At 60.6% G+C, this 20,833-nt stretch overlaps 3 protein-coding genes across 7 annotated transcripts; all 3 read right to left on the bottom strand.

Moving 5' to 3' along the window:
- Positions 1-759: 759 nt before the first annotated feature.
- Positions 760-2,455, bottom strand: LOC140691889 (heat shock transcription factor, X-linked member 3-like). The gene is made up of 2 exons (XM_072956257.1): positions 1,883-2,455; positions 760-1,466 (listed from the first exon to the last, which is right to left on the bottom strand). The coding sequence occupies exons 1-2, from the start codon at positions 2,375-2,377 to the stop codon at positions 942-944; spliced, it is 1,020 nt and encodes a 339-aa protein (XP_072812358.1). The 5' UTR covers positions 2,378-2,455; the 3' UTR covers positions 760-941.
- Positions 2,456-7,080: 4,625 nt separating this feature from the next.
- On the bottom strand, positions 7,081-12,309 carry LOC140691737 (melanoma-associated antigen 10-like). 5 transcript variants are annotated; one of them, XM_072955600.1, is made up of 3 exons: positions 12,205-12,309; positions 8,596-8,736; positions 7,081-8,398 (listed from the first exon to the last, which is right to left on the bottom strand). In XM_072955600.1, the coding sequence occupies exon 3, from the start codon at positions 8,396-8,398 to the stop codon at positions 7,598-7,600; it is 801 nt and encodes a 266-aa protein (XP_072811701.1). In that variant the 5' UTR covers positions 8,596-8,736; positions 12,205-12,309; the 3' UTR covers positions 7,081-7,597. The 5 variants fall into 5 exon arrangements, with proteins under 5 accessions (XP_072811701.1, XP_072811700.1, XP_072811702.1 ...); XM_072955599.1 differs by lacking the exon at positions 12,205-12,309 and adding an exon at positions 11,870-12,113; XM_072955601.1 differs by lacking the exon at positions 12,205-12,309 and adding an exon at positions 11,870-12,113 and having other exon boundaries at positions 8,596-8,696.
- Positions 12,310-15,017: 2,708 nt separating this feature from the next.
- LOC140691903 (heat shock transcription factor, X-linked member 3-like) lies at positions 15,018-16,720 on the bottom strand. Its single transcript, XM_072956310.1, has 2 exons — positions 16,141-16,720; positions 15,018-15,724 (listed from the first exon to the last, which is right to left on the bottom strand). Exons 1-2 carry the CDS (start codon positions 16,633-16,635, stop codon positions 15,200-15,202), a joined length of 1,020 nt encoding a protein of 339 aa, XP_072812411.1. The 5' UTR covers positions 16,636-16,720; the 3' UTR covers positions 15,018-15,199.
- Between the last annotated feature and the right edge of the window lie 4,113 nt (positions 16,721-20,833).

The raw sequence follows: 20,833 nt of genomic DNA, 5'->3' as shown, positions 1-20,833 counted from the left end.
AGACCAGTGGGGCATCAGGGGACATCGGACTCAGAAACAGCACCGTCTGCCTCGCAGATGACTCTCGCCCTGTTGTAAAGTGTCCCTTGGCTCGCGGAGCCGGTGTGTTAGACGTGCCGCACGGCCGCTTCACGTGCCAAGAAAGGGTCCTAACTACAGCCCTGATGGAAGTGAGCAGTGCTGGTGTTCGCCTGGTGGGAGATCTTTTATACATTTGTGGGGGGTTTGGTCACTTGAGAGTAGGGATTCCAGTGGTTGTTACCTTCGAGGGTGATGGGCTTCCCCCCAGGCATTTGACTGCAACCCCCCGTCTCTTCGGAGCCAGGCTGCAGCGCTCTCAGCCCTTGGTGGAGGGGGTGGCCCTACGTTTCGGCGGGCCTCTGTGGGGGGAGGGGGCCCTGGATCGGGAGCTGGAGACGCTGAGCTGCTGGTCAGAAACTTCTGGCATCCTTGGGGGACCCAGGAGGAAGACCCTCCTGCTCCGGGATGCATGAGTAGTGGGGGGGAGACACCCCCGAGGTCAGAAGCCAGGCTGTCTGTCCCCTGATGGGCAGGCCCGGCCCAGGGGACCAGACCTTCCTGGGCTCGCCTCAGTGCTCGCTCCCCACCTCCTTGGGCGGGTGTCCGAAATGCCACAGCTTCAGATGAAAGAGGCCGATGGGGACCAAAGCCTGCCCCCGGCCGGGGTCTCCAGCCTCCGCGGGCTTATCTGGTGAGACGTGTGCGGAATCGAACGCGAGAAAGAACACGGACCCGCGGTTCTCGCAGATTCTTTATTTAGCCCCGGGGAGTTTTGCTTGTCTTTATTAAAGCCCAAAATGTTCATGGTTACAGGACGGTGCTCTTCGTGTGTCTCTAGTGGTCTGTGAGCTCAGGGCTTTGGGTTGTCCTTGAACCGTTCGCAGAGAGCACACTTGTAATCTGAAGAGCCCTCGGGCTCTTCATCTGCCGCGGGCCTCCTGGTTGGGGGCCATGAGCAGAAGGGCCGCGAGCAGCATGCAGTAACCCGTGTTGCACGTGGACACCACCGAGCTGGGATCGGGGCAAACGGGGGGGCTTCTGGGCAGCTCCCCTGCACCGTCCCTTCCGGCAGTAGCCGGGGGCACTAGCGTGACATTCCTGGAGGTGCCCTCCCCACTCGGGCCGCCCTGCTCGCTGGAGGGACGCTGCACTACCACCAACCTGGCCACCCGGCCGGCAGACAGGACGCCAGGGAGCATGAAGGCCCGGATGCCGCTGGGCACCTGAGCACGGGGGGCTTCCCTCTGGGTCTTCCTGTCGGCATCTTTGGTGGAGTCATTCTGATGGAAAAACTGGGTGCATCTCATAGGTGGGGCGGCTTGCTTCTTTCTCTTTGGGGTGGTTGCGCTGGAAGCGGGCCGAGCAGTTGCTCTCGGGTCACCTTTTCTCCACATGTTCTCGATCAGCAGGGGCTTCTCTCTCTGAAAGTTGCAGTTGTGGTAGATCTGAAAGGACATGAATCATTCTCGTCATTTCGGGGGAAATATTCACTCCTCCCCGCCCACCTCCATCATAAAGGTCTTGTTTGACTGTGGAGAAGAGGTCTTTTTAAATTCCTGGCAAGGTTTATTTCGCCCTGGAGTGTGCGCTCACTAAAGCTACGTGGTGCCTGGGCTGAGGTGTCACTCTAGCTCCCTGACGTGAAGTGGCCCCTGGGTCTTCGGTCACACCCGCAGGGCATCTCTAAGGGGCGAGCCTTACATGACACGCCGGACTGCCTCAGCCTTCATTCAGTACTGGCTCGCAGGAAAAAAGTCCCCCTCGGGAATGAACCCCGTTCAGCACATCACTCATCCGCTCAGGACTGGGAAGCTGTTCCAGGAACAGAGAACTCGGGAGACGGAAGGGCTGTCTACGTTACCATCAGCCTTTTCTTCCCCGGAGAGCGACCCAGAGTGCCGGGCAGGTGTATTTTCCTGAACCCGTAGAGGTTCAGTTGGCGGATGAAGCTCTTCAAGCTGTCTGTTTCAAAGATCCTGTCTGCGCCGCGCCGGCGAAGAACCTCCCGCTGGAAAAGGTCTTCCTCGATGATCAGCATGTCTCCCTTGTCGTTCCAGCGCACGGACTTGAAGGCCTCGTCCTCCACCATCATCCAGAGCTTTCTCGGGAAGGAGAGCCCAAGAACACCGTGGGTTCCGTCCACGTTGGCGGGACCTGGGTTTGGGTCCTGTGGTGGCTGGTTGTCTTGGGAGCCTGGATCTTGGCTCTCGGCCTGGTCGCCGGGCTTCTCCAAAATCTCCCTCGAATCCACCTTTGGATCCGGGGATGAACCCGATGGGGCCCCCGCTGGGGGCTCTCCATCAGCTGCGGGGGCCGCCGTGGCCGTATATTCCTCGTCGGGGCTCTGACTCGCCATGCAGCTAGTCTAGACCAGGCACATGCTCTCCCTGAGACCAGATCACTGAGCTCTCAGGGCAGAAGGGCCTTCAGTCTGAGCAGGGACGCCCAGTAAATAGTGTCCGCAGAATTCTAGAATCTCGGTAGCAGGGCAACCAGCGACTTTGGTCATCGTCCTCTTTATGTGTCACGTGAGGTCCCAGAGTTGGTCTGGACAGGGAGCCCTGGCCGAGGGGAGGGGAGGGGAGGGGTACAGAGCCCCCAGCTTCTCTGTTTTCCAGAAGTGTAGGAAGGTATGTTCAAGGTCCCGGCGAAAGGCTCCCATCTGCTGCCAGGCACCTTTCTCCCAGGGGCCAGGCCCTGAGTGGGCGGAGAGACATGATCCTTTTTCCATCCCCAAAGGTTGGGGAGGCCTGTTGCCAGCCTCCGATTTGTTCAAGGGCCAGGCCCTGGCTGGCCCTGGCTGGCCCTGGCTTGGCTGCCACCAAGGCGGCAGGGGTGAGATGGGCCCCGGGCGACTGCACCTCCCGGAAGTGGTGGTCCGAGTGGGCTGGTTGGCCCGGGCTGGCTGGCAGCGCCCGCCACCCTCCCAACAGCTCCTGCCTTGGTCTCTTCCAGCTGCTCCTGCTGGCTGGTCGGTCCAGCTCTGATGGGCCATAAGGAAGTGTCCCGTTCTCCTGCCCCTGGGTCGAGCTGTCCCCAGAGTGGGGCTGTGTGGGAGCGTGTGGGGGCACTCCCCACGTCCCACTTCAGTGTCACCAAAGCACCTGGCACATAGGGTTCCCCCCGTGCCGCGTGAGCGGATGGCCGCATCCTCCCCTGTGCTTTGGAGCCTCCTTTTGAGCTCTGCTGTCCGCAGCCCCACCCCTCTCCAGAGCACATGGGATCCTCTTTAGTGCCCATTTCTTGCCATAGAAACTCCTCGTGGCCCGAGAGCACTCACTTTCAGAACACCTGCCTTAGTCCGCGTCAGAACACCTCCCTCAGACCTCGGATTCAGCCTCCCCTGAGGCTGCTCTAAGGCCCTCTTCCCTCTTCCCTGTCACTGGGGGGGTTAGGCTCCTGCCCTGCCAGATTGCTGGCCTTCCGCTTCCAACTCGGCTCTGCCCTGCTTCTTCCCCTTTGCAGTCCTTGATCTGGGGGTTCAGCATGTATTCTGATCTGTTGAGAGCAAGCATTTCCCTGGTCTGCTCCCAGGCCTGCCCTGCTCGCCTTCCCCGAGCCAGCCCCGCCCCCAGCCCTGGGTCCCCGTCCCGCCGTCACCTCGGTGGCAGGTACACTGAATAATTTTGCCTGCTCTGGGTCCGGTACTTTTCAAGGGGCCTACTCTACAGACTCACTGCCAAGGACAGTTCCTACTTGTTGAGCTAGACGTGACCAACGGAAAGCCCGTCCACGTGTGACTGAAAATAGATGAGGCTCTGGGTGTGGGATGGGACAAGTCCAGCCCGAGAGCCGTCTTCACCACAGATGGCAGGACAGACAGGACAGCGGTCTGGGGGGACACGTGTTCTGTAGCCGCTGTGGTGACTGTTCTTCATAGTCACTGCACAGGGAGAGAGAATGGGACCTGGAAAGGCCCGTCTGCCGGGCTCCTAGGTCCTCATCCCAGCTCTGCCGCTAAGGAGAGGCGTCTGTCCTCTCTGAGGGCCACTCCCTGTTCCAGAAGGGGAGGGCAAGGGGTTCGAAAGAGATTCTCCCAAGGGGCCTTCGAGTCTGAGGGCTGTCGGCCTTCGTGGAGCTCCTAGGCCGAGACTGGAGCTTGGGCGCAGGTCTTTGTGCCTCTAAACAGGTTTACAGAGCACTTGTTCGGGTCACTCCCTCCTGCAGGGACGTGTCCTTAGAGTTCGAACTTCAGTGGAGGCCACGGGGGCGTCTCAGGAGGGGGCCCAAAGGCTGGGACATCGGCGGGCCGATCCCAGCCCTGTGGCCTCGCCTGCCGCCCGCTCCTTCCAGCCCTCCCTCACACCCTGGGTCTGGTGGGCCTGCCCCCTCACAGGTCTGCCTCCCTCCATCCCACGCACCCCTGCCCTCCCCGCCCCCGCCCCCGCCCCGGGCCGGCTGGGCCGTGGCTTTGTGTCGCGCCCCAGGGGTCGCTCTCAGCCATGGCTCAGGACACCTGTTACTCAGATACCAGCCCTCACGACGTCCAAGGCCTGCCTTTCCCAGCCTGGCCCGCCGGCCGCTGCGCCTGCCTTAGCCCCCGGTGTCCGCCAGCCCAGAGGACCCCCAACCGCTCTCCGTCACCGTCCATGGGCCCTGGGCCAGACCCGCACCCAGTCCCCGGCTGCTCTGGGACCCGCCAAGAACTCCCCTGTCTGGGCATGTCCTCAAGCTGCCTCGTCGGGTGGCAATGCCCGTCTCTATCCACAGGCCGCTCTGCATGTTGGGGCCCGGCTTCAAGGCCGGCCCGGCTTCAAGGCCACCTCGGCAGTCGGGTCTTCCTGTGGTCCCAGGCTCCCTCCCAAGGCTCCCACAGCCCGCCTTGCATGTCCAGTCCCAAGGTGGGGTGCTCCTGTCTCCCTGAGAGCTTGGGTGTATCTGCCTCCCCCTCCAGACCCGGAAAGAGGTCCTTGAGGACAGCAGACTAGGACAGGACGTGAACGTGGTCCCCAGCGTATCTTGGAACGAACAAATTTGTATGTCGCCCAGGAGCTGGCTTCAGTGTCCTTGAAAGCAGCTGTGCACGGTCACTGCGACAGTTCGAGCAGGTCGGAGGGCGCCTGCCGTCCCTTGGCGGTGCTGAGCGCTCTGCGGCGCAGCGCCGTGGACTCTTCCCGTCTGACCCGGGGCAGGTGGCAGGGAAGGCCCGGCCCGGGCCGGGGAAGGTGGAGTCGTGGGCCTAGGATCCGCCTGACGGAGAAGTAGAGCCGGCCTGTGGTCCACTGCGGACGCCCGAGCCCACGGCCTCAGCCCAGACTGGGGGCCTTGTGTCTGCCCGGAAGCCACCTGCACCCCACAGGGACAGCAGCAAAGGGGAGTCTTCCTTGTCCAGTGATGACTCATTTCGTAGTTGTCCAAGGCCAAGGAGACCCGGGAAAGCCATCCTTAGAAGCTCAAATGGCACAGGGGCCGTCGGGTGCAATGCACTTTCCAAAGGAGCCCCAGGCAAGCTCTGTTACGGCCGCTCCCCTCCCCCACTGGGGACAGGGAGACGGTGTCAGGATGTTCCCTAGTGTTAACTTTTCTGCAGCTTCTGAAAAGTCTACGTTAGGGATGTTATCCCATAAGAAATGTGGCCTTCAAGACCCAGTCAACCACAATCCCAATCCCAGTCTCAAGCCCGGTCTCGCGCTCTGGCTCTCGCTCTGTCGCTGTGTCTGTCTCTGTGACTGTCTCTCTGTCTCTGTCTCTCTCTGTCTCTGCCTCTGCCTCTGTCTCTGTCTCTCTCTGTCTCTGTCTTTCTCTCCACACCCCCACCCCCTGTGATGACCAAGGCAGCAGGTCAGGTTCGAGTTGGCCAAGAGGGCCCCGGGGAAGGAGGGGACCAGGGCAGGGTGCTGTCGTGTGGGATAAGGGCTGGGACTGGACAGCAGTGCCACCACCTGGCAGGGTCAGCTCTCAAGAAACCGCAGACAGTCCTCACCCTGGCTTTGACTGTCACAGTCACCTTCCTTTCTTGGTCCAGCTTTTACTACCTGGGCCTCAGGATCCTACTTTCTGTCACCCGACAGACACCACGAGGACACTGAGGAGAGAAGTGGACTCTGGGTCAGGAGGTGGGCCGCAGGCTGCGATGGGTGGGCGCAGCGTGGGCTCTAGATGAATTCAGACCAGGGGTCTCGGCCCCACCCCGTCACTTACTAGCACGTGATCCTGGGAAGGTTCCCGAGCCCCACGACCTCAGGGTCTTCATCTGTGCAGTGGGCGGGTGTGAGGAGGCCCGTCCCGCAGGACTGCAGGGGTGCGTGTGATGTGCGCCAAGCACCTCGCGCGGGGCGCGCTGCCTGTTGGAACCGCGATGATTGGCAGGTGCTTCTGATTTTCTTTGGCCCCAGACCCTCCCACTCCCTCCTCTGGCACTTGGCTGGTTGGTTTGTTATCCAGGTCATGTTAGAGAACACGCAGCTCAGTAGGATGTGGAAGAGCTAATCAGCCAAAAAGCATGTCTCCTAAATGAAACTAAGTAAATTCTCCCGATTAGAGGCTAGGTTACACTGAGGGGTGGGGGAGGGTTCCCAGCTGGACTCAACACCGAGCTCCTACGAAGGGAGTCAAGGAACAACCTTTGCCCCTTCCCAGCCGCCCTTCCATCCGAACTGTGGCTTCTCAAACCCAAAACACGCCTTCTTCAAGTCTGGCCGCCGCCACCACCCGGCTTCATTACCGTCACCTCCCACAGAAGGAAGCCCAGCTTCCCAAAGCCCCCACCTGCCCTGGCTCTGCGCACTTGCACTTGGGTGCTCTCTCCCGGACCCCCTCCGCCTCGCCGCTTCTTTCCCTTGTTCTGTGGGACTTCAGGGACATGTCACCATCTTCCTGATGTGACTGGGCTCCTAGCCTGTCCTTCTAGGTGTGGGGTGTGTCTTGCTTTTCCTAGTGTCCCCACTAACACAGAGCCCTCCGGACAGCAGAGGCTCGGTGAATGTGTGCGGATGAAGTGAGATGGTGAGCAGGGATCCTGTTGATTCACACTGATTTTCTCCTACTTTCTTAAATAACCCATGGAAACCCAATTAAACATAGGGATATTACACGTATAAAATGACAAACAAGAAGGGGTAAGAAGCAAGTTAATATTTTTACTTTTATTGTTCTAAATCTTCCCTCATCTGTATCATTGCTAATTACTCTCACATTTCCCAAACAATTCTAATTGCAATTCCATATTATGTCATCCAGGATGACCAAAAAAAAAAAAAAAGAGAGAGAGAGAGAGAGAGATTTCAGTCTCCTTTACAGAAGAGGAAAACTGTTGTGTTTGAACTGGATAAGCATACACTCGTTGTGATCACTGTCATTCACAAAGTTAGATACTGAAGCTTATTAAATCTTCTATTAATAGGAACAGCACTGAAAAACACCTACAGGAAACAAAGATCAATTTCCATGTCACCGTAAAGGACGGGAGGAGCCCAGAGATGCTGTACGCCGTGCCCCCCGAGCTGGCCCGGGCCCTCACTCCTTCCAAGGCTGACTGCTCGCTCTGCAAACACAGGGTGAAGGATGGGCTCCCTTCCTGCCCGGCAGGAGAAGCTGCTGGACAGGGGCCTGGAAGGAGCGCGGCTGCAAGTCTGGCTCAGGCCCCCTCTTCCTCATTGCTCACGGCCTCCTCAGACAGGGACGGGAAGGAAATGGGACCCTCACTGTTGAGTCTAAACAAATGCTCCAGGACTTGCAGCTTGCTGGTCTCCGCGTGGGCCCGGGGCCCCCACAGGAACTCGTGGCGAGCGGGATCGCTGTTGGCCACCTGCCGGTACTCCAGGTACCCCTCCTGCACCCACGCTTTGGTGATCAGCTCCCTGGGCTCCCCGTAGATGAAGTGCTCCCTCCCAGGATACACCCCCATGACACCGAGTGCTCCCCACACCTCTTCCTCAGGCACCCCCCCTCCCCCCAGGACGATGACACCCAGAAGTATCACCAGGAGGCCGTTCTTGGGCATGCTCTGCTCACCACCCTGCATCCCATCACAGGTGAGGCCCAGGGTGGGGACCAGGATGTACAAGTGCTCCTTGGGGTCCACCTCCTTCACATCCACCCCAAAGACCAGCTGCATGCACTCAGAGGCCTGGCTGAAGACCGCAGGGAAGTGGTCCTGGTATTCTCTGAGGATACTCAGCATTTCTGCCCTGGTGGTCGGCTGCTTCCGGTGATACTTGAGGAGCAGGAAGCTCACCAGGTCAGCCATCATTGAAAGCTCTGCACCTTGGCGCAGGGACTCGGCACCGGCAGAGTAGGAAGAGGAGACTGAGGAGGAGCAGGGGTACCGGGGGGATGCGGCCCCCTCCTGCTCAGCCTCCAGCTGCTGCACATCCACCAGGCCCTGGGCGTCTCTTGGGTCCTGAAGGTCTTCCACAGCCTGGCGGAGCTCACTCATCTGAACCAGGGACATAATGACAGGTGTTGGCAGCTGACAGGAGTCTGGGCAGCGGTGACAGGTGGGGACCCAGTGGCCTTGTGGGAGGACAAGCTTATCGACCTTCCCAGGGTTTCTAGGGCTGAACGAGGTTTACTTTGGTGTCCCATCTTTGTTGTGGGCGTGCGGGTCCCCTCACCCTTCCCTCGGGCCCTCACCTTGACTCCTGGGAGGACCCGGGACTCTTCTCTCTGTCGCCAAGGCGTGGTTCCTTCAGATAGGATCTGACCCGTCCTCTCACACCAAGGTCCTCACCTCCCTGAAAGCCGGGAGAGAAAGGAGAGGAGGCCCCTTCCCTGCTGTGATTCAGGACAAGGATACCTCTGGTCATTGACTTTGGTTTCTGTGCACAGTTCCTTGTTCACAGCTCCCAAAGCCCTTGGGATGTCCTCAGTGTTGAGAGTGATGAATGTGCTGTTTTTGTTTTTCATGTCAATGAGATGTGTTTGCAAAGCACCTAAAATGGGGCTGGTTGCCAGAAGAGCCAATCATGTGATTAAAAGTTTGGATCTTTTGGCCCCTCCCCAGCACCACCAGGGAGGGGAGAAAGGCTGGAGATTTGAGTTCAATTGCCAATGGCCAATGGTTTAACCAATCGTGCTTATGTAATGAAGCCTCCGTCAAACCCCAAGAGGATGGGTTTGGAGAGCTTCTGGGTTGGTGAGCAGGTAGAGAGCTGGGGCAAGTGGCACTGTCTGAGAGAGCGGGGAAGTCGGCCCCGCTCCCGCACACCTTGGCCCTAGCACCTCTTCCATCTGGCTCTTCGTGACTCATGCCCTTTATGTTCAGCTGGTGATCTAGGAAGTAATACGTTTGTCAGAGACCTGTGAGCCACTCTAGCAAATCAACCAAACCTGAGGAGGAGGGCGTGGCAACCTCTGGAGGTCTTTCAGAAGGACACGTCTTTCAGAAGGACAAGTAACAGCCTCGACTTGTCACCAGCGGTGGAAACCCAAGGAGGAGGGAGTTGGAATCCCCAACCTACAGCTGGCCATTTAGCAGCACAGGGAAGAACCTTGCCTTGCGGTGGGCTTCTGAAGTGGTGGGGGGAGGGCAGTCTTGGAGGACTGAGCCTGAACCAGAGGGTCTGATGCCATCTCTGGCTAGACGGTGTCAGAACGCAGTTGAATTCTTGAACACTCTGCTGCTGTCTGAGAACTGTTGTTGGTCCGGGGAACCTCTCCCCTACGTGGAAACTGGTCCCAGGATCCATTTACACAACATCCACCCCCAGCCCCCCGAAAAAACCAGAAGCACTGGCAGCGGGGATCGGCCCCTCTGCCCTGGGCGGAGGTGCCCTCAGTGCCTGGAGGCCATGCATCTCACTCCCGCCAGGGCCTGCTCTTCCCCCCTGCCCCCACCTGGGATGACGAGTTGACATCTGCCCGTCAGACCCAGACCTCAACTCCCTGAAGACTCCCACCTTCCCACCCAGGATGGAAGTGAGCACGGCACTTAGGGCCACCACTGACTGTTCCTTCCAGGGCTGGGAACACGGGTCAGCTGGACCCGGTGGGGTCCTTCCTCTCCTGAGATGGCGGGGTACATTTGGTCCTCACGGAGAGTCCTTGCCTTGACACGTGGGATATCCTAGGACCGCTCCCTCTGCTGGCCTGATGCTTCCCCTCAGACCAAGGTCCTCACACCCTGAGATACCCCACCCCCAACCACGTGACGGAAGTGATGGCAGGCCCCATCCGGCCAGACCTGACTGGGGACTCCTAGGGCTGAAACAGCTCAAGCCGGACACTGTAAGTTCCCATCTCTTTTGGGGTGAGGGTCTCCTCATGCCCTGCATCCACCCAAAGGGTCCTTTTCCTGAGCCCTGGCACATCCTGTGAGTCCTTCTGCTGCTGACCGGTTGTGGCTCCTTCTGCCAACCTCAGAACTAGGTCTGAATTCCCTGAGAGCCTGGGGCAGAGGTGAGGGGGCAGCACCATTGGCCACTCCTGCCCAGGGACTTCAGGGATGACAGGGGGCAGGGCCGGATTCTGTGGGCTCGCTCTCTACTCTCAGTATCAAGACATTCACATTTACGCCCAGCAAGTCCTGGAACCCTCCCCTCCGCTAACATGAGGTTGTCCCCTGCAGGCCGACACCACCATCGCACTGAGTTTGAGGATAAAGTGGGGAGGTGATGCCTCCTGACTTACACCCGGGCCTCCCAGGAAGGACCAGAGGAGCAAGTTTCTGTTGAGGCCCCCTCTACCTGGGGAGGGGGTCTGCCCAGTCCTACTGGGGGTTCCGGGGAGACCACCCTCTGCACATCTGAGCCACACTCCTCAGACCAGGGACTTCACCTCCCAAGGACCTCTGAGTAAGAGGTCAGAAAACATCTCACCTGGTCACCCTGCTCTGGGGCCTCCAAGACCCAGCACAAGGGCAAAGGCTCCCTCACGGTCCTCACATTGCCCCCTGGTAATTTAGGATTCTGTCCTCTGCCCATCTGACGCCCCGCCCCTCATACCAGGAGCCCTGTCCCTCTGAGACCGGGATGTCAGGAAATGCTGCCTTTGGTCATCCTGCCCTATAGCCCCCCATGGCCGACTCTGTTCCGGGGTGCAGGGTCTCTTGGTCCTCCCTCAGGGTCCTCACCTTGACTACCAGGGGGACCGGGGATACCCTGCTCTGCATACCTGAGGTCCCCCCTCCTTATATTAAGGCCCCAGTCTCTCTGAGACCCGGATGGGGAAGTCGAGACACCAAAGAGCAACGTGTGCTCATCTCGCCCTGGGGCCTCCCAGGGATAAAAGCAGGGGCAGGATCGGTTCGGCGGGTCCCCACTGATCTGGGGTCTCTGGTTCCCTCAGTCCTCCCTCAGGATCCTCACCGTGACGCCAGGCAGGAACGGGGATTCCCACCTCAGCCCATCTGAGGCCCCGCCCCTCAAACCTGGGCCCCATTCCCTCTGAGACGCGGATGTCAGGAAATGTGCCTGTGGTCATGCCACCCTATGATCTCCCAGGAACGACTCTGTACTGGGGTCCAGGGTCCCGCAGTCCTCCCTCACAGTCCTTGCTCACTGTCCTGACAGGCCCTCCGCCCTGCGTTTCCCAAGCTGAGGCTTCGCTCCCCACAGCAGCGCCCCAGTCCCTCCGAGGCCCGGATGCGGAAGTCCCGGCACGCTGCCGTGGGCTCGTCCGGCCTGAGGCCTCCGAGGGCTGACTGCCGGGGTAGATATCTTGGGGTCCCCTCAATTCTGGAGTCCAGGGTGTCCCCAGTCCTTCCTCAGGGTCCTCACCTCGGCGCCCGGCAGGAACTGGGATTCTCTCCTCAGCCCACCCGAGGCCCCGCCCCTCAAACCAGGTCCGCAGTCCCTCTGAGACCCGGATGTCAGGAAATGCTGCCTGAGGTGATCCGGCCCCATGACCTCCCGGGACCGACTCTGTGCTGGGGTCTCTGGTCCCCTCAGGCCTCCCTCAGGGTCCTCACCTTGACGCCCGGCAGGAACTGGGATTCTCCACTCTGCCCCCTTGAGCTCCCCCTCCTTGTACTACATCCCGACTCCGTCTGAGACCCGGATGCGGAAGTCAGGGCACGCTGCCATGTGCTCATCAGCACAGGGCCTACCAGGGCTGACTGCAGGGGTAGATAGCTTGGGGTCCCCTCTATTCTGGAGTCCAGAGTCTCCTAGATCCTCCCTCAAGGTCCTCAGATTCACTCAGGCGGCATGGAGCCTCCCTTCAGCCCACCCGAGGCCCCGCCCCTCAAACCAGGTCCGCAGTCCCTCTGAGACCCGGATGTCAGGAAATGCCGCCGGTGCTCACCCTGCCCTGTGGCCTCCAAGGTGCAACACTGTCCCGGGGTGCAGGATCCCTCCGTTCTCCCTCGGGGTCCTCACCTTGACTCAGGCGGCATGTGATCTCCCCTCTGGCCACCCGAGGCCCCGCCCCTCATCCCAGGACCCCCGTCCTTCCGAGACCCGGATGTCAGGAAGTCAGGACCCCACGAGTGCTCATCCCACCCAGGCCCTCCCAGGGCTGACAGCAGGGGCGGGGATCTGTGGGGCCCCTTCTGTCCTCCCTCAGCGTCCTCAGCTTGAGCCCCATCAGGTCCTGGGACGCCCCCTTGTTGACCCGAGCCCACACCCTCACACCAAGGCCCTCACTGCCCTGAGACCCCCCAGGGGAGTCTCTGGACTCACATGAGGCCACCAGGCCCAGGGCTTCCCAGGACTGTGGACGCCAGGGGCTGAGATGGATTCCATGGGTTCCCTCAGCCCTCCCTCTGCTCCTCACCTGGACTCCTGGCTGGGCCTGGACACCTCCCTCTGCCCACCTGAGCTTGGTCCCCTTGGACTCAGACCCTCCAGAGCCAGGACACCAGAGAGGGAAGCAGGGATGAGGGGGTGGGGATCTGATCCTTGCAACCCTGCCTGGGGTCTCCCAGGGGTGACCGCAGAACCGACCTGGATGCCTGCAAACCGAGTCCCCACACACGGTTCTACCTTGACTCCTGGCAGCGCTGGGCTCCTTCACTAGCAAACCTGAAGCCGGCCTCCCTCACCCAGGCCCTCACCTCACTCACCTCCCAAGGTTGGGGCATCAGTGCCCATCACATCTGGACCCCGAGCCCAGGGGTTTCCGAGGGCTGTCGGGGGTGGGGCGGAGGTGGATTCCCTGGGGGCCTCAGTCTCCTGTGTCCTCACCTTGCCTCCTGACAGGACTTGGGAGCCGCCCTCTACCCTCCTGAGACTGCGTCTCTCAGACCTAGCCTCTGACTCCCCGAGTTCACTGAAGAAATGGGGGCCGGGGAATGATCAGCCTGACAGCCCCGCCCGGGGGTCCCCAGGATTCTGGCGTGGGGCCGATTTGCATTCTTAGGGTCCCTGTGTTGTGGGGTGGTTGGACCCCTCTGTCCTTACCCCGGAGGGCCCTCACCCACCCTCGCACACAAAAGCTGCAGTCCCAGCAAAGATGCTGGAGGGGACCTGCCTCCTGGTGACCGTGAAGGGGCAGAGAGCAACACACCTTCCCTCGCGGGCTCCCCGACAACTAGCCTGACTTCGTAGACGGTCTATTCGAAAGACTTACCTTTTCCTGAAGAGGCTGAGCAGTGGCAGGGGAGTTGCGGATCCCTTGGGTTGATGACTGGATAATAGTACGTGTTCCAGAGCCGTGATTTTCACTTGTTAATTCTCATCCATAGTAAGAACTACATTTTTCATCTGCAGCTACTGTGCGTGTATCTATATCATGTCTAGACTGTATGTGCTTATGTACACGTACATCCACACACCACACACATGGACCAAACATGCCACGTGTGCCCCATGTGGAAACCTGGGCAGTTCCCAGACACAGGTGCCTGCCCTGGGCCCTGAGGCGCGGATCCCCGTCCCCTTGCGGGAGCCCTGAGAGCCCACCGGACCCGAGGGCACCATGCTTTGAACTACAGGCCTGCCGCCTGCCTGACACCCCATCTGCCCAGGGCAGTGAGCCTGCAGGAGAACGTGGGCCCCCCAGTCGGCTGGGAGAGAAGCCGAGCAGAGTGGGCAGGAGGAAGTGGGAGCAGGGCCCCAGCCTGAACACAAGAGCAGACTTCAGAGGGCCGAGCCTTTACCCCCACGTCCAGGAGCCTTCTCCATCCTCACACCCTCTGTCCTAGACCCAGACCCGCCTCCTGGGGCCCCGTCTCCATTTCAGGATGGATGGTGATCCCGCGGGGCTGGGACAGGCCACGTGGGCAGAATCCGGTGTCAGGCTCTCCTGAGCACCGATGCCTGGCTTCCCTGTGTTCTCAGCTACGTGGCATGAGGCACCAGCTGGTAGGACAGCGTGCAGGACAGCTGGGGCCCCCGTGAGTGTTGGCGAGTCGGCTCAGACCAGTGGGGCATCAGGGGACATCGGACTCAGAAACAGCACCGTCTGCCTCGCAGATGACTCTCGCCCTGTTGTAAAGTGTCCCTTGGCTCGCGGAGCCGGTGTGTTAGACGTGCCGCACGGCCGCTTCACGTGCCAAGAAAGGGTCCTAACTACAGCCCTGATGGAAGTGAGCAGTGCTGGTGTTCGCCTGGTGGGAGATCTTTTATACATTTGTGGGGGGTTTGGTCACTTGAGAGTAGGGATTCCAGTGGTTGTTACCTTCGAGGGTGATGGGCTTCCCCCCAGGCATTTGACTGCAACCCCCCGTCTCTTCGGAGCCAGGCTGCAGCGCTCTCAGCCCTTGGTGGAGGGGGTGGCCCTACGTTTCGGCGGGCCTCTGTGGGGGGAGGGGGCCCTGGATCGGGAGCTGGAGACGCTGAGCTGCTGGTCAGAAACTTCTGGCATCCTTGGGGGACCCAGGAGGAAGACCCTCCTGCTCCGGGATGCATGAGTAGTGGTGGGGAGACACCCCCGAGGTCAGAAGCCAGGCTGTCTGTCCCCTGATGGGCAGGCCCGGCCCAGGGGACCAGACCTTCCTGGGCTCGCCTCAGTGCTCGCTCCCCACCTCCTTGGGCGGGTGTCCGAAATGCCACAGCTTCAGATGAAAGAGGCCGATGGGGACCAAAGCCTGCCCCCGGCCGGGGTCTCCAGCCTCCGCGGGCTTATCTGGTGAGACGTGTGCGGAATCGAACGCGAGAAAGAACACGGACCCGCGGTTCTCGCAGATTCTTTATTTAGCCCCGGGGAGTTTTGCTTGTCTTTATTAAAGCCCAAAATGTTCATGGTTACAGGACGGTGCTCTTCGTGTGTCTCTAGTGGTCTGTGAGCTCAGGGCTTTGGGTTGTCCTTGAACCGTTCGCAGAGAGCACACTTGTAATCTGAAGAGCCCTCGGGCTCTTCATCTGCCGCGGGCCTCCTGGTTGGGGGCCATGAGCAGAAGGGCCGCGAGCAGCATGCAGTAACCCGTGTTGCACGTGGACACCACCGAGCTGGGATCGGGGCAAACGGGGGGGCTTCTGGGCAGCTCCCCTGCACCGTCCCTTCCGGCAGTAGCCGGGGGCACTAGCGTGACATTCCTGGAGGTGCCCTCCCCACTCGGGCCGCCCTGCTCGCTGGAGGGACGCTGCACTACCACCAACCTGGCCACCCGGCCGGCAGACAGGACGCCAGGGAGCATGAAGGCCCGGATGCCGCTGGGCACCTGAGCACGGGGGGCTTCCCTCTGGGTCTTCCTGTCGGCATCTTTGGTGGAGTCATTCTGATGGAAAAACTGGGTGCATCTCATAGGTGGGGCGGCTTGCTTCTTTCTCTTTGGGGTGGTTGCGCTGGAAGCGGGCCGAGCAGTTGCTCTCGGGTCACCTTTTCTCCACATGTTCTCGATCAGCAGGGGCTTCTCTCTCTGAAAGTTGCAGTTGTGGTAGATCTGAAAGGACATGAATCATTCTCGTCATTTCGGGGGAAATATTCACTCCTCCCCGCCCACCTCCATCATAAAGGTCTTGTTTGACTGTGGAGAAGAGGTCTTTTTAAATTCCTGGCAAGGTTTATTTCGCCCTGGAGTGTGCGCTCACTAAAGCTACGTGGTGCCTGGGCTGAGGTGTCACTCTAGCTCCCTGACGTGAAGTGGCCCCTGGGTCTTCGGTCACACCCGCAGGGCATCTCTAAGGGGCGAGCCTTACATGACACGCCGGACTGCCTCAGCCTTCATTCAGTACTGGCTCGCAGGAAAAAAGTCCCCCTCGGGAATGAACCCCGTTCAGCACATCACTCATCCGCTCAGGACTGGGAAGCTGTTCCAGGAACAGAGAACTCGGGAGACGGAAGGGCTGTCTACGTTACCATCAGCCTTTTCTTCCCCGGAGAGCGACCCAGAGTGCCGGGCAGGTGTATTTTCCTGAACCCGTAGAGGTTCAGTTGGCGGATGAAGCTCTTCAAGCTGTCTGTTTCAAAGATCCTGTCTGCGCCGCGCCGGCGAAGAACCTCCCGCTGGAAAAGGTCTTCCTCGATGATCAGCATGTCTCCCTTGTCGTTCCAGCGCACGGACTTGAAGGCCTCGTCCTCCACCATCATCCAGAGCTTTCTCGGGAAGGAGAGCCCAAGAACACCATGGGTTCCGTCCACGTTGGCGGGACCTGGGTTTGGGTCCTGTGGTGGCTGGTTGTCTTGGGAGCCTGGATCTTGGCTCTCGGCCTGGTCGCCGGGCTTCTCCAAAATCTCCCTCGAATCCACCTTTGGATCCGGGGATGAACCCGATGGGGCCCCCGCTGGGGGCTCTCCATCAGCTGCGGGGGCCGCCGTGGCCGTATATTCCTCGTCGGGGCTCTGACTCGCCATGCAGCTAGTCTAGACCAGGCACATGCTCTCCCTGAGACCAGATCACTGAGCTCTCAGGGCAGAAGTGCCTTCAGTCTGAGCAGGGACGCCCAGTAAATAGTGTCCGCAGAATTCTAGAATCTCGGTAGCAGGGCAACCAGCGACTTTGGTCATCGTCCTCTTTATGTGTCACGTGAGGTCCCAGAGGTGGTCTGGACAGGGAGCCCTGGCCGAGGGGAGGGGAGGGGAGGGGTACAGAGCCCCCAGCTTCTCTGTTTTCCAGAAGTGTAGGAAGGTATGTTCAAGGTCCCGGCGAAAGGCTCCCATCTGCTGCCAGGCACCTTTCTCCCAGGGGCCAGGCCCTGAGTGGGCGGAGAGACATGATCCTGTTTCCATCCCCAAAGGTTGGGGAGGCCTGTTGCCAGCCTCCGATTTGTTCAAGGGCCAGGCCCTGGCTGGCCCTGGCTGGCCCTGGCTTGGCTGCCACCAAGGCGGCAGGGGTGAGATGGGCCCCGGGCGACTGCACCTCCCGGAAGTGGTGGTCCGAGTGGGCTGGTTGGCCCGGGCTGGCTGGCAGCGCCCGCCCCCCCGCCCCCAACAGCTCCTGCCTTGGTCTCTTCCAGCTGCTCCTGCTGGCTGGTCGGTCCAGCTCTGATGGGCCATAAGGAAGTGTCCCGTTCTCCTGCCCCTGGGTCGAGCTGTCCCCAGAGTGGGGCTGTGTGGGAGCGTGTGGGGGCACTCCCCACGTCCCACTTCAGTGTCACCAAAGCACCTGGCACATAGGGTTCCCCCCGTGCCGCGTGAGCGGATGGCCGCATCCTCCCCTGTGCTTTGGAGCCTCCTTTTGAGCTCTGCTGTCCGCAGCCCCACCCCTCTCCAGAGCACATGGGATCCTCTTTAGTGCCCATTTCTTGCCATAGAAACTCCTCGTGGCCCGAGAGCACTCACTTTCAGAACACCTGCCTTAGTCCGCGTCAGAACACCTCCCTCAGACCTCGGATTCAGCCTCCCCTGAGGCTGCTCTAAGGCCCTCTTCCCTCTTCCCTGTCACTGGGGGGGTTAGGCTCCTGCCCTGCCAGATTGCTGGCCTTCTGCTTCCAACTCGGCTCTGCCCTGCTTCTTCCCCTTTGCAGTCCTTGATCTGGGGGTTCAGCATGTATTCTGATCTGTTGAGAGCAAGCATTTCCCTGGTCTGCTCCCAGGCCTGCCCTGCTCGCCTTCCCCGAGCCAGCCCCGCCCCCAGCCCTGGGTCCCCGTCCCGCCGTCACCTCGGTGGCAGGTACACTGAATAATTTTGCCTGCTCTGGGTCCGGTACTTTTCAAGGGGCCTACTCTACAGACTCACTGCCAAGGACAGTTCCTACTTGTTGAGCTAGACGTGACCAACGGAAAGCCCGTCCACGTGTGACTGAAAATAGATGAGGCTCTGGGTGTGGGATGGGACAAGTCCAGCCCGAGAGCCGTCTTCACCACAGATGGCAGGACAGACAGGACAGCGGTCTGGGGGGACACGTGTTCTGTAGCCGCTGTGGTGACTGTTCTTCATAGTCACTGCACAGGGAGAGAGAATGGGACCTGGAAAGGCCCGTCTGCCGGGCTCCTAGGTCCTCATCCCAGCTCTGCCGCTAAGGAGAGGCGTCTGTCCTCTCTGAGGGCCACTCCCTGTTCCAGAAGGGGAGGGCAAGGGGTTCGAAAGAGATTCTCCCAAGGGGCCTTCGAGTCTGAGGGCTGTCGGCCTTCGTGGAGCTCCTAGGCCGAGACTGGAGCTTGGGCGCAGGTCTTTGTGCCTCTAAACAGGTTTACAGAGCACTTGTTCGGGTCACTCCCTCCTGCAGGGACGTGTCCTTAGAGTTCGAACTTCAGTGGAGGCCACGGGGGCGTCTCAGGAGGGGGCCCAAAGGCTGGGACATCGGCGGGCCGATCCCAGCCCTGTGGCCTCGCCTGCCGCCCGCTCCTTCCAGCCCTCCCTCACACCCTGGGTCTGGTGGGCCTGCCCCCTCACAGGTCTGCCTCCCTCCATCCCACGCACCCCTGCCCTCCCCGCCCCCGCCCCCGCCCCGGGCCGGCTGGGCCGTGGCTTTGTGTCGCGCCCCAGGGGTCGCTCTCAGCCATGGCTCAGGACACCTGTTACTCAGATACCAGCCCTCACGACGTCCAAGGCCTGCCTTTCCCAGCCTGGCCCGCCGGCCGCTGCGCCTGCCTTAGCCCCCGGTGTCCGCCAGCCCAGAGGACCCCCAACCGCTCTCCGTCACCGTCCATGGGCCCTGGGCCAGACCCGCACCCAGTCCCCGGCTGCTCTGGGACCCGCCAAGAACTCCCCTGTCTGGGCATGTCCTCAAGCTGCCTCGTCGGGTGGCAATGCCCGTCTCTATCCACAGGCCGCTCTGCATGTTGGGGCCCGGCTTCAAGGCCGGCCCGGCTTCAAGGCCACCTCGGCAGTCGGGTCTTCCTGTGGTCCCAGGCTCCCTCCCAAGGCTCCCACAGCCCGCCTTGCATGTCCAGTCCCAAGGTGGGGTGCTCCTGTCTCCCTGAGAGCTTGGGTGTATCTGCCTCCCCCTCCAGACCCGGAAAGAGGTCCTTGAGGACAGCAGACTAGGACAGGACGTGAACGTGGTCCCCAGCGTATCTTGGAACGAACAAATTTGTATGTCGCCCAGGAGCTGGCTTCAGTGTCCTTGAAAGCAGCTGTGCACGGTCACTGCGACAGTTCGAGCAGGTCGGAGGGCGCCTGCCGTCCCTTGGCGGTGCTGAGCGCTCTGCGGCGCAGCGCCGTGGACTCTTCCCGTCTGACCCGGGGCAGGTGGCAGGGAAGGCCCGGCCCGGGCCGGGGAAGGTGGAGTCGTGGGCCTAGGATCCGCCTGACGGAGAAGTAGAGCCGGCCTGTGGTCCACTGCGGACGCCCGAGCCCACGGCCTCAGCCCAGACTGGGGGCCTTGTGTCTGCCCGGAAGCCACCTGCACCCCACAGGGACAGCAGCAAAGGGGAGTCTTCCTTGTCCAGTGATGACTCATTTCGTAGTTGTCCAAGGCCAAGGAGACCCGGGAAAGCCATCCTTAGAAGCTCAAATGGCACAGGGGCCGTCGGGTGCAATGCACTTTCCAAAGGAGCCCCAGGCAAGCTCTGTTACGGCCGCTCCCCTCCCCCACTGGGGACAGGGAGACGGTGTCAGGATGTTCCCTAGTGTTAACTTTTCTGCAGCTTCTGAAAAGTCTACGTTAGGGATGTTATCCCATAAGAAATGTGGCCTTCAAGACCCAGTCAACCACAATCCCAATCCCAGTCTCAAGCCCGGTCTCGCGCTCTGGCTCTCGCTCTGTCGCTGTGTCTGTCTCTGTGACTGTCTCTCTGTCTCTGTCTCTCTCTGTCTCTGCCTCTGCCTCTGTCTCTGTCTCTCTCTGTCTCTGTCTTTCTCTCCACACCCCCACCCCCTGTGATGACCAAGGCAGCAGGTCAGGTTCGAGTTGGCCAAGAGGGCCCCGGGGAAGGAGGGGACCAGGGCAGGGTGCTGTCGTGTGGGATAAGGGCTGGGACTGGACAGCAGTGCCACCACCTGGCAGGGTCAGCTCTCAAGAAACCGCAGACAGTCCTCACCCTGGCTTTGACTGTCACAGTCACCTTCCTTTCTTGGTCCAGCTTTTACTACCTGGGCCTCAGGATCCTACTTTCTGTCACCCGACAGACACCACGAGGACACTGAGGAGAGAAGTGGACTCTGGGTCAGGAGGTGGGCCGCAGGCTGCGATGGGTGGGCGCAGCGTGGGCTCTAGATGAATTCAGACCAGGGGTCTCGGCCCCACCCTGTCACTTACTAGCACGTGATCCTGGGAAGGTTCCCGAGCCCCACGACCTCAGGGTCTTCATCTGTGCAGTGGGCGGGTGTGAGGAGGCCCGTCCCGCAGGACTGCAGGGGTGCGTGTGATGTGCGCCAAGCACCTCGCGCGGGGCGCGCTGCCTGTTGGAACCGCGATGATTGGCAGGTGCTTCTGATTTTCTTTGGCCCCAGACCCTCCCACTCCCTCCTCTGGCACTTGGCTGGTTGGTTTGTTATCCAGGTCATGTTAGAGAACACGCAGCTCAGTAGGATGTGGAAGAGCTAATCAGCCAAAAAGCATGTCTCCTAAATGAAACTAAGTAAATTCTCCCGATTAGAGGCTAGGTTACACTGAGGGGTGGGGGAGGGTTCCCAGCTGGACTCAACACCGAGCTCCTACGAAGGGAG

This window comes from Vicugna pacos, chromosome X, assembly GCF_048564905.1.
Source record: "Vicugna pacos chromosome X, VicPac4, whole genome shotgun sequence".
Taxonomy (NCBI): Eukaryota; Metazoa; Chordata; class Mammalia; order Artiodactyla; family Camelidae; genus Vicugna; species Vicugna pacos.
This window is presented reverse-complemented; position numbering and strand designations above follow the sequence as displayed.